This window comes from Musa acuminata, chromosome BXJ1-1 (assembly GCF_036884655.1).
Source record: "Musa acuminata AAA Group cultivar baxijiao chromosome BXJ1-1, Cavendish_Baxijiao_AAA, whole genome shotgun sequence".
NCBI classification, from domain to species: Eukaryota; Viridiplantae; Streptophyta; class Magnoliopsida; order Zingiberales; family Musaceae; genus Musa; species Musa acuminata.
In genome coordinates this window covers 6,606,712-6,622,036 of record NC_088327.1, presented here as the reverse complement: position 1 = coordinate 6,622,036, position 15,325 = coordinate 6,606,712, and the positions used below count along the sequence as shown (strand labels likewise).

Here is a 15,325-nt window from a genome sequence, read left to right as displayed (position 1 = left end):
CCTGATATCCTGCTTAATCTCACGTTATGTGGGAGGATGTATGATCTAATATATGGGATCATTGTGAGTGTATTTACTTCTTCGTCTAATAATATCATATTCAAAAGCAATTTAATTTCATTTGTAAAATTTGAGTGGTTGAAGTTCTATTGTGTGTAGTTTGATCTAATCGTCCTCTTGACATTATCTATATATACATGTGGCATTAATACATGACCATGGTGTCCGGCATCGATGAGAGAGACATGGCAAGTCAAAAGGCGAACAGATCTCACGCCACGTGGCCGACACCCCCCACACCCCCGTCCCCGCCTTCGTATGGTTTCGACGGACGTGCCCTCCTGTCATTTATAATCTCGGAATCCGTCGGAAGCCCATCCGTGGTCGGTATCGTATTCGATCGATGCGGAGGTCCACAGCTTAGTCCAGCGAGGTAAACCCGTTATCATCCTTCGTCCCTAGAGATCCAGTTCTTGGTCGGAAATCTTTCGTGATTACGGAACCCAATCCTGTGTGTGCTGCTGACTGCCTTTGGGAAGGAGGTCGGAGGGTTTTGAGGCGGAAGTCGGAGCTGGAGGACCGATAAAGTTTGGTCCTTTTGGCCATTGAGACAGAATTCGGAGGTGGAAGATCTACTTGATGCCTTTCCGCTAGAACCCTACGGGTTTGCTTTGAGGAAGGTAATCTTTTTTGGTTTCCCTTTTTTGCCTGGGATCGATGCATACAGGATTTTAGAATTTCTATGCTTATCCTGGAATTTGATTTGATGAGGGGTTTTTTCTGTTGCATGGAATTTATGTATACAGAATTTTGTCATGACTTCGCATATCTTAAAACTTGCTTTAATGAAGTCTTTTTTCTTCTTTTTTTGGCTAGCATTGATGCTGACAGAATTTTCATGACAATGCTTCTCCTGAAATTGCTTCAAGGATTCTTTTTTATTTATTTATTTATTTGCCTGGTGATGCATACGAAATTATACCATGACTATGATGGTTATCACGAAATCTGGTTTAATGATTTTTTTTTTCCTTTTGCCCCGGTGTTGATGCATACAGAATTTTGTTATGATTATGCATATCCTGAGATTTACTTTAAGGGAGGTATATATGTTTTTTTGTTTTTCTTTTGGCCTAATATTGATGCATACAAAATTTTGTCATGGCTATGATTCTTCTGAAATTTTCTGTAAGGAAGATATACTTTTTGTTGTTTTTCTTTTGTGCATGCCGTTGACGGATACAAATATACCATGGCTATGGTTATCCTGAAATCTGCCTTCAAGATTTTTTCTTGAAGGCCTGGCATTGATGCATACAGAATTTTATGATGACTATGCTTATCATGCACCACTTCATGTCAAGAATTGACTGCATTATGAGTGCAGATGCCTACACATGGGCATGAGCATCTGAAAATGCTATTTTTTGTCTTTTTTTAGTTGTGTGGAAGATCTGGTACCTGAAACATGATGGGTACATCTGTACTCCTTTGGCTTGCCATTTTCTCTTTGAGTCCTAGCTTGCAGCATATTTTGGTCTATCATCAAATTTTCAACCCTCATATCAGTAAAGTAAAAGACGGTATTAAGGTTTTTATTTTTGTTTATTGAATGTATATGTCTGAGGTGCATGGAGACCTCTGTTTTACTGTATCTTTGGGCTTCTTATGTTCGAATGACTTCAACTGTGTGTTAGCCATCAGGTCCCTTTTCGTAGTTAAGATATTTTTTGATTTTCAGGGATCATTTTTTTTCCCTTCTTTTGAACATTCAATGTTGTTTACATCTTAATCTAAATTCTTAAGATAATGTTGTTAAGAAAAAGCTACTTGTTAATGTTATAGGGTAACTCTCTGGTTGCTTTCCCATGGTTTACTATCTTCATAAGGTGAAGAAACATAATTAATGGTATTGGATACTTTCTTTTTCTTTTATTGTTTTTGTTTGTTCTGAGTCCTTCTGATCTGTTATTTTGTCAAGATAACTTGTTTTTCATGTTAGAATTGATGAAATAGACATTTCATTGTCAAAACATACAACTATTGGTCAATTTTATGATCAAAACATAGATATGTAGTCTCATATTCTAACATTAAGGAATTACAATTCATGACTCTTTGGTAGTTATTTTCTACTGCAGGTACTTGTAAAGTAGAGATCGTATTATTATTTAGACAGTTAATGGCTAACGAGTCTGCAAAACGGCCGTTGCTGTCAGGGTTAGTAGATCCTCCTAAATATCCCCAGAAGAATACCACAACCAAGAGAAAAAGGTTCCTCCGTAGTAAAAGTGCCCCATCTGTCGACATCCTATTGGGTCCGACTGAAGTTGGTGGCACACTTCCTGATTCAAAGTTGAATTCCATCTATTTTCGTCCAAGCCTTAAGCAAGTAGTTCTCTACTTGGTTATCTACCTAGGAGCAGGGGCTGCTTGCTTTTATCTTGTAAAGGATCAACTTGCTGGCAAGAAAACAAATGGTGTTCTTGATGCTATATACTTCTCCATCGTAACAATGACCACCGTTGGTTATGGAGATCTGGTTCCAAATAGTGTCACCACAAAACTTCTAGCATCTGTTTTTGTGTTTACTGGCATGGCAATAGTAGGTATGTTGTTAAGTAGAGCAGCTGATTATCTTGTTGAAAAGCAGGAAATGTTGTTATATAAAGCATTACATATGCGTTGCAAGGGAGGGGAGGCACATATGTTGAAACAGATTGAGACTAACAAAGTAAAATATAAATTCTATACAACTGCAGTGATTCTTGTATTGCTAATTACCATCGGGACTGTGTTTCTATGGAAGGTCGAGAAACTAGAATTTGTCGATGCCTTTTATTGTGTTTGTTCTACTATAACCACATTAGGATATGGAGACAAGAGCTTCTCAACTGGAGGAGGTCGTGCATTTGCTATTTTCTGGATCGTAACTAGCACTGTTTGTGTAGCTCAGTTCTTTCTATACCTTGCTGAGTTAAACGCAGAACACCGACAGAAATTACTGGCTAAATGGGTCCTTACTAGGAGAATGACATTTGTGGACCTTGAAGCAGCAGATCTTGATGATGATGGTGTTGTGGGGTAAGTAATTCCACCCCTAACCATCTAAATTTCTCTCGATGAAGTCTGTTTACGATTTTGAATACTAATACCTATTTTTTCTGATATTCACAGTGCTGCAGAGTTCATAATTTATAAGCTGAAAGAGATGGGGAAGATCAGCGAAGAGGATATCGCACTTGTGATGGAGGAATTCGAGGATCTCGACATTGATCAGTCCGGTACACTATCAGCAGCTGACCTGGTTCTTGCTCAGTCTAATCGGTAGAGAAGCTTATGGTTAACACCATACTTCTTTCAGATGTATCTATTGGTTAAGTTTATGTTAATAAATGCTTCTCTCAAGTTAATTTCGTCAATATTCTAGTTTGTCGATTTTGTGACTTGCAGTCGGTTTCATCACATATTTTGTTAACTACATCGAATTAGAATCAGTTGATCTTTTTCTGATTGGAAATGATCCATGTAAACAGCATCAAATAATTGAGACATTACGACTTCTTGTGTTAACTTCATCAATAGAACAACTGTTGGATCTGAAAGAAGAGAAACTAGGAGGATATATTAAATTGGTGTCATATCTGCTAAAGATTGCTTGCTTCCCAACGCTAAGTTGATCACAAAGTACAAGCTTTTAGTAGCAACAAGATATATTTATAAGAGTGCTTGGCTGTGATCAACTTCTTGTGTCACTACTTTGTCCAGTCAACTGCCAGTTTGCAAGCACAACATCAAAGATTCAATTGGCAATGATTTCCCCCTTCCAAGTTCGATGTCCAAGGATAAATGTACTTGATACTGATGGGTTCCTGTTCCATGATTGTAGCTTGAGGCAAGAAGTCTTGTCATGATTGTAACTTTACCATCATTTTTTATGAATTTATTCTATAATAAAAAGAGATTTCACAACTATATATTTTTTTTTATAAATTTTTGAATTTTATTTTTTAGCTTATATTTTTTACATTTTCTATATTGAACCTATGGTTTGATGTATATCTATAAACTAATCTTCATATTCACCCTTTTAAATTTAAGTTTCTAAATTTAAATTTACTAATTGCCACTATTTTAAATTCTTTTAGATTTAATACTCGACTTAAACTTAAAGTCAAACTTAATTCATTTCTTTCTATAGGAGAATATAACTCGAACTGCTATATAGGATAATATTAGCTTTTGCTACTGTGATTGCACTCACTTCAAACTCTTAAATTAATATGAGACTAAATATGATCTTATCAAAGTTAGAAATTATTTAGTTTCCAATGAGCCTGCTTTATTTTGTCCTCTCACGTTGGATCAAAAAAGGTTTCACCTTTATTAATTTTGATTCTCGTCCAAACAACGTCAAATTAAATACGACATTATTAAATATATATGTATAATTTATAATATACATGTATGTTACCATAGTTAATTGATCATTAACATACAATGATATTAAAAAGCTAATTAATATTAATTATTTTTCATATATGTCCCTCAAAATTGAAGTCTAGAAAATGATAAGTTAAGATATACATGAAATTAAAAGGATAAATATGTAGAACCTTCTAGATTTAAACTAGCATATATATATATATATATAGAGAGAGAGAGAGAGAGAGAGGGAGAGAGGAGTTTTGTTTGCCTTCGAGACCACGTCAGACGGCTCTGTGAATGTTAAACCTATCCCGCCCGTTCCCATATCTGCTCACCTTTCTCGGTCGTTCTCCCCAGTCGCTCGCCGCCAAGAACCCTAGCTTGTCGATCCGCCTCCAAATTCGTCCATCAGGTACTTTCGCCGTCCCGCCATTCGTCGTCCCCTCCCTTTCCTTTCGTCGCGGGGAATGGACGAGGGAGGCCACACTGTCTCGATGTTTCCTGGATCGGCGCGTGGTCTCGGTGTCCTCTCTCTGGGTTTCTCGTGTTCTCGTCTTGGGCCATCCTAAAGGTCACAGGTCTTGGATAGAGGGCAAGTGGAGATAGGCTTTTTGCCGTCACTTAAAATTCGCCGGAGCGCTTTAGTAGTAGTGCTCCTACTGATGTTGCTCGCCACCTCTTATCGCGCAATTCTCCATATGCAATCATTTTGTGGTTTCGTTTCTTGAGATGGAAATATGTCTGGTTTTCTAGGTATGTTCGTCCCGCAACAATGGCGGGACTTATACGAAGATAACCTTTATATTCTTCTTTTTGTTTCTGATGCATTATAAAGGAATTACTTCTTCCATTATCACCAGAATTATTCTAATAAGTTTAGATATGAAATTAGCATTATAAAGTTGTCAGGTCATTTCATCAATAATTTAGGCAGGCACTCGATTTAGAACCCACATTCTTCATTTTATTTTTTATTTTTTTAAAAAAATTGATCATATTTAAATGTACAGTTGCATTTTGATTATGCAATTAAAACCTTACCAAAATGAAAATCTCTCAACTTCTAGAGATTATCTTCGTTGCTATCATGTCATATGGTGTCTTTTTGATAATTGTAGACTGTTTTACCTTGATTTCTTGATATTATGATTTAATTTTGCACTCTTTCCTTCTGTATAGGGCCTCAAAATAAGATGTCAGGAAATGAAATTGCACTCAACAAAACTCAGGTAGGCCCAGTACTTTCTTTCCAGTTAAACTTTTGTTGTTCTTGGGTCATCGAATCATGTATGAAAATGTAGCATATTTGTTTTCAAGAGAATATTTGTTGTTGATGGAGCCTTGTCACTAAAATGTGTAGGCTCAGTACTTCCTCTCCTTTTGTAACCAAGATCTCTCATCTACTTTGTTTTTGTTTGCGTTTCCTGCATGAATGTTGTCATGAATTTAAAATCAGTTGAGCATGTTTGTCAATTATGAAATTTTTAGTAGACATTTCATTGTTAATGGTCATTGATTTTCATTACCTTTGCAATAATTGGAAGCATCTAGGGATGTCTCTTAGTGGTAAATACAGAAGAAGTACATTTGTTTCACTATACTCCAGCAGGCCAAAAGTTCCTATGTGTGGATCCAAACAAATGATGGGTTGATACAACAAGTTGAAGGGGAATTTGTAACAGTTTGTCCTTTGATTCATCGAGAGATGCTTCGGACTGGGTTGGGTTCCTGTAAGAATAATCCCATCCCTCTACCAGAGCAAGTCAGTCCAGCCATATTGAGTTCGATACTTCATTACTGCCGATTTCATCAAGTTCCAGGTCATTCAGATAAGGTTTGAAGCATTTTGTTGTTATGTTTTTTTACATTTAGCTTTGTTAAAGAATGTTCATATTGCTGCCAACCGTAGAATCAGAATTAATGATCTAGAGATCTAGCTTTGTTTAAATTCTATTCTTAAGATTCAATTTGGATCAAGTCTTAAACTATGTCATGTCGTGTGACCTATGTTCTGCATCATTGTCATTGCATCAGTGATTTAAAAAGCACTAGGCGTCAAGGTCCAAAAACGCTCGAGGCTTTAGGTGCTCACCCGAGCAAAACGAGATGCTAAAATATAAAAATATATAATATAATCAATAAATATAATTATATTTATTAATTATATTATATAAAGTGCGTCGCCTGGAAATGAAGCGAGGCGCTCGGGCCTCGCCTCGCCCGAGCGCCTAGGCGAGCACCTATTGAAATCACTGTATTGCATGACATTCTGAGTCATCAAATGAGATGAAGCTAGGTTTAGTGAACATAGTGCACATGAGATTTTTGGTTTGTGACTTTCATTTGTTCTTTCATTCTTTTATACAGTATTTTTTGTTTAGTTATTTCAGACTCATTTCAGCCCGTAGCATGTCATAGTCATGAATTCGTGTTGATTGATCTCAAATATTAGGTGCATCTATTTAATTGTTCCTAAATCTTATACCTATTCTAACAATCCTTGACTTGGACTTGAAAGAAAATGAACTTCCAATATATCATTATTTTCTTAAATGCAAAGTTTACCGACCAATGGATTTATTAAAGTGTTCAGAAGCCAAATATTAAAACGTGAGCCTTAACCAACGTATTTTAATTCTCACCTTTATAATCATGAATTCATTAAAAGTTGTAACTGTTAGGTTGGAAAGGATGTTCATGAATGTATGCATTTGACATGCAACATGGACTTCATGGTATGGTGCATATTGTGGGATGCTTGATGGGGTAGGAGGTTTCATCTTGATCATAAAAATGACACAAATTTATATTTTAGTTGCGTTTGACCTGCTATGGGATTCTGAAATTTTAAGTTGAATTCCATACTGGTATCATCACTTTTGACTTCTGTTTTAGTAACTTGTTTGTTGTTTCTCAGGAACGGAAATCCTTTGATGAAAAATTTATGAAAACTGATACTGATCGATTAGTGGAGTTGATATCAGCAGCTCACAGTCTTGAGTTAAGCCCTTTGGTGGATCTTATTAGTCGAGCAATTGCTCGTATAATAGAAGGAAGTAGTAATGACGAGATACGTGAAATTTTTCGTGTTCCTGATGATCTCACTGAGGTACATATGATTTCAGGCAACTACTTTGTATTTGAAATTTGATGTAAAAATAACTCAGCTGTGTCCTATTTTAGGAGGAGAAATTGGAGCCACTGAGAAATCCAACAAATAATCTTTACATCCGGTTATTAAATCAACATCTTGCTAGAAAAAGGAAAAACATGAAGGAACAAAAGGAATTAAAGGTAATTGCATTCTGTCGAATACTTTTAGGACTTCAGCTGTTATATTTTGTAAATTTAAATGCATCTCTAAAAGGTCAATTAACAGTGTCAACTATGTTTTTTCTTTCTTGATGATAAAAATTTATTTTGTCTTAAAATCAACCTATTTAAACGATACATGCCATTGCAGAATGTGGAACTTGAAAAGAAACAGGAGGATAAGCGTACAGTTGAGGAGCTTCTGGAACTTATTAATGGGAAAGATGAAGGTACCGTGAGCAGTTTTTTTGGCCTCCTAGATTTAAACTTATCTTCACACTAACTCAAAATTTTTCATATCTGTTTTGTTTCTTGCCTTCACCACCTATTGACTCTCTTTTAACTGTACAGCAGATTTCAGTACTTCTGATTTTTCAGTAGATTGTTGAATTGGCCTGATGAAGTACAAGATTTCAGTTTTATTGTTTTAAACTTTCAATCGGATAATATGTTTTTTTGTGAAAGTTTAACATTCAAAGATTTTCTTTTCTGTTTTATTTTAATGTGTTTGAAAGGCTAATATGATCTAATTTCTTTTTTGGTTTATCATAATGTGTATTGACAAATTGTATAGGCCTCTATACTTCTGACATTCTTCAATGCATATAAGCAGTATATCTTTGTATGCCACTGGCTCAGCAGATCTTGAATCAACCTGACCTGCTGACCTTGAGAAAGCTGGTTTGTGATGTAACCCTTCTCCTAAAGTTGCCTCTGCATGAGTCTCTTATCTCTCAACCTCATCTAAACAAATTTGAGATGCTTTGAGCAAGGTGCAAAGCAAACAAAAACTTAGCAAGGTCAATATGAATTGCTTCCTTGCTTGTCTCTTCTTGTATAGTTCCTTCAATTTTCTAGATGGTACTCAAACTCTGGTGCCGTGATAAGATTTCTCATTTGTGATTTGGTGACAGGATTTAAGTAATGTAAACAACATCTTTACTTATAGGGTTAAGGATGTTTATGTTCTCTCCCTAGACCTACATTGTCAGAAGCCTTGTGCGCTGGGTCAACCTGTTGTTCCTCCAATGTTCTAGACGGCTTATATAAGATCTTTGGTTGAGGAGAAAACTGTGCATCATTTATGCTAAGATTTTTTTTTCCTATAGGAAGATATTACATTGTGCCCAGTTGTCTCAGAAATGCCAGATCTGGGCCTTGGGTGGCTGACCATAAATCTTGCTTGGTTAGCCACCAAGGTGGCTGGTTCTGTTCATGGTAGATGGCCCTTATAGGTGGCTTGTTCTTGATTGATAAGACATTTTTCAGTTGCAACTTGTTTACTACTACACTTCATGGCAGTTTCTCTGCATATATAACAACGGTCACCATATTATTCACCAAGGAAACCATATAAGTTCTGAACAGTATAGATACAAAAATTAATAGGAAGGGTTAGTGATTCTTATATATGCTTATTTACAAAAGATTGTTCATCAATATATTGGCTTATGTCAGTGGTTATTCATTCTCGGATATGAGAGTGTCATGCTCCCTCCGAAGGAAAGAAGCATTGTATTTGGTGCATTTTAAGGTGCTGTGCAACTAGATCTCTTTCCAGACTCCAGAGCAAAGATATTTTAAATAAGGCAGGCTTTGGTGCATTTTAGGTGCTGTGCAATTAGATTTCTTTCCAGACTCCAGAGTAAAGAAATTTTAAATAAGGCTGGCTTGGGTTACTGCAGCGAGGTTGCTTCATTATGATTTGGGTTTAAGGTTCAAGAAACATGGAAATTATTTATCAACTTTGTGGTACCTCCTATACTTTCTTTTGGGGGAAATGTGAATTGATTATCCTTTTATACAAAAAGATGATAGATAAAATTGGAAAAGGGAGAGAAGGAAAGTAGAAACAGTTAAAAGAAAAGATAAGAAGGGAAAGAATGTTAAGGAAGCTAGGGGCCACCATGTTTTCATTCATGTCGTCTATTTTCTCTTGTTAATGTGAAATGGTTGGCTATAACATCCTACTTCGTATAGATTTACCTTTTTTTTTCTTGAGGATAGATTCCCTAAGTATTTTGACTATTGGCTTGTTAATGAAGGAGCATTTATGTTAAATATGTGGTAGAAATGGATGGTTGAAAAACTTATTTACCTAATAAGAACGACAAGACATTCTACTGATTGAACTGTGATTAAAGTTTCTAGCTGGACTGCAATTTTATGGCTTGCTTAGTTCAATGATTAGTTCTTCATTTCTTTGTTGTTTTGCTGTAGGATATCTTATTCTACTGTTAAACTGGCATATATCATCATGTTAATGTTTACTTGTACTGGTCACACTGTAATGTTGAAGTTTCTTTGTCTGATGTTGCTTCTAAGTATTTTGACTATTGGCTTGTTAATGAAGGAGCATTTATGTTAAATATGTGGTAGAAATGGATGGTTGAAAAGCTTATTTACCTAATAAGAACGGCAATACATTCTACTGATTGAACTGTGATTAAAGTTTCTAGCTGGACTGCAATTTTATGGCTTGCTTAGTTCAATGATTAGTTCTTCATTTCTTTGTTGTTTTGCTGTAGGATATCTTATTCTACTGTTAAACTGGCATATATCATCATGTTAATGTTTACTTGTACTGGTCACACTGTAATGTTGAAGTTTCTTTGACTGATGTTGCTTCCAAGGAGTTAATTTCGTCTAGGTTTCAGGTTGAATTTTTTATTCTAAACTAAACCCTGTTGATCATTACTGTGTGTGTGCACATTGCTGGAAATTTTTGAGTTTTTAGCATGTGTATAGGACTTACGTCAAGTGCCACTTTCCATTTTTCAACAGTATGTGGAAACGGTTATCATTAGTTTTTATGTGTTGTATCGTGTGTTTCAGCAGATTTGAAATGTGTAAGAGCATCTAAATGTAAAAGGAAGAGTAAAAAAAGAAAGAATAAAGCACAGAGTTCTTCCGTAAATTATCTAAATTGTCCAGATGTAAAGGTTAGTAACATCATCATTTATCCTCTGAAGAATTTGTGATAGCCACATCTCCCAGCTGCAGTGTAATTAATATTTGTTTTGTATTTCTAGTAAACAGCTACTTTGTTTACATTATTGCAGGAAGTTGGTGTTGTTCTTCCTCCTATGAGAACTTCAGATGATGGTGCTGAAGATTTTTCCTGTACAGAAACTGAGTTTGATGATGATTTGGATCAAGAAAAGATGAGAGAAAATGACAGGTGAGATATCTTCAAATGTGTGCATAATTTAATGATTTCTTATTGCTTATTTGTTTGTTGCTGAAACTTCAATTCTAGTTAAGTAGAAAATTTTGCAACTTATATCAAAAATGATTATCTCCTTTGTTTACAGATTAAAAACTAATGCTCTCCAGTAGCTAATAATTGAATTATGTAGTTGCTGCTATAAATACCAGTACTGTTTTATTCTAGCTGTCACCTTCTATTTTGGTGGAGTATTGGTGTGAGGTCTGTCATGACAAGGTTAAGTTGACACAATGGTTTGGTCTGGACTGGTAAAATTGGGAAACTTTTCTTGGAAAGTACCATATGTTGGTTGGTACATGACCAACAAATCTTGTATGGAAAGATATAATTTATCACAAAAGTTTTGTTTCTACGTTGATATTGCTTTTTCTTAGTTCTAAAGGTTTATTTACATAAGCTAGTTAAACATATCAATCCTTCTTTACCTTCCGAATAGACCCATATCTTATTGGCATACCATCTGTAAACTCCGTCAGTTTTCCGAGACATTGTGAACCTCAGCATATTTTCATTTGTGAGGCTATAATTTCTATTCTTATATTTATTCTGTAACTCTGTGATAATTTACTATATGTTTGATCTTCATTATACTGATTATTAGTAGGTCCATCACTTTATTATTCATATTATATATGATTAAAAAATTTCACCTATTTTGTATTCTTCTTGTATTAACTGTATCCCCACTCTTCTCACTTCAGAAGGTTTGTTTTGCTTTTTCCCCTCAATTTTAATGTCCATTTGGCTATGAAAGTTATACCTTTTTACTAATAGCGTTTTAACTGCCTCATAGCCTTGCTCTCTTTTTGTTAACTACTTTATTGATCTCATTGCTTCATTGCCAACCTTTCTTCTCCCCATCAAATCAATATCTCTAAATTATCCCAGACCTCCTACCACAGTCTTTTATTGGCCATTACATTACTGATCTTGAGTTTCATGTTTCTTCCCTTTTCTATTATTAAGGTTTTGTATCATCTTTATATTTTGCTACTATCAAATATAGACTTTAAATGTTCATTATTAATTTTTTTATACACATTGATTAACATTAATGTTTACTGAAGTTGCATTCATATACGTCACAACTATGTGAATATTCTATTCATCTGCCTAGAGAATAATAAATTTAATTAAAATTTATTACACTCAAATAGAATTAACTTACACATCTCCTCTTCAGGTATGCAGTAGTGACGGAAAGATAAAAGTAACAAAATTTATAGTTGTTGCACCTATTTATTTTTAACCATTCCAATGGACTCCATGTGTAAATTTTCATTGTTCCTTCCAATGTTACCATGGAGTCCCCTTTAAAAATCTGTACATGTTTTAAAATTGTGAATATATCATAAACATTTACATGTACCTATCAAGTCTTTATTAGTGCCTGTTAGATTCCTATGCCTTCTAGTTTGTACCTAAACTGTTGTAATACTTCAGATGCTTTTGATTTTTTCGTCTTCGTATCCACTGTTGTTTGATGTTGATTCTCAAAACTCTTAAGAGTCTAGAGTCTGCAAAAATAGTATTTATTCAAAATTTGTTTTACTTTTACACTTTCTTAGGAATTTGACTAATTTGTGATGTACTATATGTTATTACACTTTTAGTGGTGGAAAGAAGTCCCAACCCAAATAGTTGGGGAATTGTGACTTATTGTTGTTGTTATTATGTGATACTAAGTGTGTGAAAAAAGTACATGAAAAAGGTACCATGAAGAAAGAAGCACACAAGGATTGTATACTTATGATATACAAACATTGTTGAGTGTTCAACAAAAGCAGCTTGAGTCATATTGTGGAGATTATTCAGGTAATCGAAGGAAACAAACTAAAAGAACAATGAAAACATCTTTACGTAAAGAAGTGTTGTTATTTAGTAATCCACAAGAAATTGCAAGTACATGCAAAAAACAATGGACTGCTCTTCTCAGAAAACAGTTAACTAGCTGGATACACTCCATGAAACTTAACCTTTGACATATGCATATATCCACAGACCACGTGCACTTACAGACTGAGAATATGAGTTATCATCAGAATTCATAATAGATCTAGATTCTATCTCATTCATTTACAACTTTGAGAATTTGTGTTCCTTTAACAAACTTGTTTCTAGGATGTAGTATTATTATCTGTAACTTGGCATGCTTTATTATCCATTGATGCAGGATAGTTGCAGAGTTTGCTAGGAGATTACGTTTAATCGACTATCGTTAGCACATGAAAGACAAGTAGTTTCAGACTTGGGTATTCAGAGGTCTGCCCTATGCTTCCACTTTGGTTTCTCTTTATTTATCAGGTTATCATGCCGGATAACTTGTACTTCAAATTGTATCATGTTGGAATACTTAATAATATGCTAAAGGTAATCTGTTCTTTCCAGATATATTAACATGTTTCTTCTATTTCATTATCTTTGATTTTGTCTCTCTCTTTTTTATATTTTTAGAACATTTTGAATTCGGTAAGGAAACCATGTGTTTTTTATAACCCCAGGTTTTTAAATAATGTTAAACATTTTAGTTCTATATTTTCTAATAATAAGTTCAAGTGGACTACTTTATGATAAAGATCGTGTCTTGTGTTTGAGTTTTGTTAATTATGTTGAAATCTTCATGTTATTTGATAAACATCTCCATCTGGTTCCGTCTTTTTCAGCTAAATGTGTGTAGGTTTCCAAGTATTTAAATTACTTTGACTCCTCTGTTAGTTTCTTGGTAGTTATCCTAAAAGAATAATAACCTTCATCATAAGATGATGTTGGAAGTTGATGTATGACATGAATGACATGTGGAATGACCGAACGAGTATTAGATGTATTTGGAAGTTGATGTATATGAATTTAGTTACGTTGGACAACAAATTCTTTTTGTATTATAATACTCTAGATGATGAAATATCAATACCACCTATGTGGATGATGAAATATCAAAACCAGATCATGAAAGTATTGTGACTTTTTGTAGCATAAATAAGAATATGCTAAGAGGATGCACTATGCATGCTGAAATTTCTCTTTCTTCGCTTTTCTTTATTTAAATTATAGAATTGTTAGTTGCACTAAAATTTTGTGAGCTTTCAGAGAATATGTAATGTAACTTGGTGGTGGCTTTGCTTAAGAAATTGCAACTTTCCATATTTATGAGAGAAGGCACTTACCTTGACATGGTGCAGAAGCTGAAATCACCTTATTGGGTTCTGTATTAGAGCAGATATGGTTGTCTGGTAGTTTGATTGTTGAGGGACATTATGGTATGAATGCTTGTCCAGTTTGACACCTGGAACTTCAATTTTGTTACTAAGCAATAAGGAGAATGGAGAAATAAAGAATATGAATACGGAGAGGAAAGCCAGGGCTTTAGTAAGCCCACCATGGTCGCTGTTTCAATTATGAACTTCAGAGAGAGAGAGAGAGAGAGAGGTCTTTCCTACAAATATGTGGGTCCAGTTTGGGTTCTGATTGGATATACATATTTAGGTACTTTTGAATAATATCTTCTCTTTATAGCCTAGTAGGCTGTTGTGCAGCCGAGTTGGGGACTAATAGATGGCTCTTCATGGTATACATCAGGCACTGTTCCTATAGGGTCCTCAATGAAAATAATCATAATTCATACGAATTAAAAGATAAGGAAAACAATGTATCAGCATTGAAGCATAGGTTTGAGGCACCACTTGTATTGGAGTCAGCAAAATGAGAGTAAAAGGTCTAGAATTCTATATTTAGCAAAATGAGGAAAAGTGGTTGTATGACTGATAGTATGGTGAAACATACTTGGAATGCATGTCTGTGCCATGATAGAAATGTATTTCTAGGGTAAACTTCATTTTTTTCTTGAAAATCTTAAAAATCTACTTGTGAACTTTGATGCGTTTCTTTACCTTCTTATATTATCTGATTCTTTACCTTCAGATCTGGACCAATTTGATTTGAGGCAGAACCGGGATTGTAGAAGCAGCTCTTCTCCAAAAGAGGTTGGAGAATGCAGTGAGAATGTGCATTGCATGCAACACTTTGGCAGTGGTGGTGGTTGAAGGTGAACAGACGCTCTTTAAAAGAGCTAAGCTTGGCGTTATAATGCCTGTAAGTTGCTCGACTATTTACCGAAATGAGCAAATCATTATAGCCGACAACATGTGGACTTGTAGAATTGTAATACAAACCCGCATCTCGGGATGTTTAATTTCCATCGTTGAATGTTCGAGCGTGAGGGATGCGTGGTTTATTTTGGTGCTGGACATGTGAAGGGCAAAATAGGAACTTAAGATCATATCGTTGACTTAGACCTAATAATCCATATATATATATATATATATATATATATATATATATATATATATATATATATAT

At 34.8% G+C, this 15,325-nt stretch overlaps 2 protein-coding genes across 8 annotated transcripts; both read left to right on the top strand.

Moving 5' to 3' along the window:
• The first annotated feature begins 356 nt into the window (after window positions 1-356).
• On the top strand, window positions 357-3,432 carry LOC135635646 (two pore potassium channel a-like). The gene is made up of 3 exons (XM_065146896.1): window positions 357-680; window positions 2,142-3,084; window positions 3,178-3,432. The coding sequence occupies exons 2-3, from the start codon at window positions 2,183-2,185 to the stop codon at window positions 3,329-3,331; spliced, it is 1,056 nt and encodes a 351-aa protein (XP_065002968.1). The 5' UTR covers window positions 357-680; window positions 2,142-2,182; the 3' UTR covers window positions 3,332-3,432.
• Window positions 3,433-4,679: 1,247 nt separating this feature from the next.
• LOC135583726 (SKP1-like protein 20) lies at window positions 4,680-15,185 on the top strand. 7 transcript variants are annotated; one of them, XR_010495639.1, is made up of 10 exons: window positions 4,680-4,840; window positions 5,608-5,657; window positions 6,035-6,262; window positions 7,346-7,537; window positions 7,612-7,722; window positions 7,892-7,970; window positions 10,576-10,682; window positions 10,803-10,921; window positions 13,143-13,339; window positions 14,888-15,185. XR_010495639.1 is itself a non-coding variant. In XM_065146683.1 (10 exons), exons 1-9 carry the CDS (start codon window positions 4,726-4,728, stop codon window positions 13,189-13,191), a joined length of 1,044 nt encoding a protein of 347 aa, XP_065002755.1. In that variant the 5' UTR covers window positions 4,680-4,725; the 3' UTR covers window positions 13,192-13,231; window positions 14,888-15,185. The 7 variants fall into 7 exon arrangements, 6 of the variants coding, with proteins under 6 accessions (XP_065002755.1, XP_065002698.1, XP_065002640.1 ...); XM_065146683.1 differs by having other exon boundaries at window positions 6,038-6,262; window positions 10,579-10,682; window positions 13,143-13,231; XM_065146626.1 differs by having other exon boundaries at window positions 6,038-6,262; window positions 13,143-13,231.
• Window positions 15,186-15,325: the final 140 nt, after the last annotated feature.

Excerpts from the sequence above, each read along its gene's own strand:
- LOC135635646 (XM_065146896.1), top strand. The coding sequence starts at position 2,183 with ATGGCTAACGAGTCTGCAAAACGGCCGTTGCTGTCAGGGTTAGTAGAT. Across the intron at positions 3,085-3,177 it reads GATGATGATGGTGTTGTGGG|TGCTGCAGAGTTCATAATTT; the intron begins GTAAGTAATTCC and ends TGATATTCACAG.
- LOC135583726 (XM_065146479.1), top strand. The coding sequence starts at position 4,726 with ATGTTAAACCTATCCCGCCCGTTCCCATATCTGCTCACCTTTCTCGGT. Across the intron at positions 7,971-10,575 it reads TATTAATGGGAAAGATGAAG|CAGATTTGAAATGTGTAAGA; the intron begins GTACCGTGAGCA and ends CGTGTGTTTCAG. Across the intron at positions 10,683-10,802 it reads TAAATTGTCCAGATGTAAAG|GAAGTTGGTGTTGTTCTTCC; the intron begins GTTAGTAACATC and ends ACATTATTGCAG.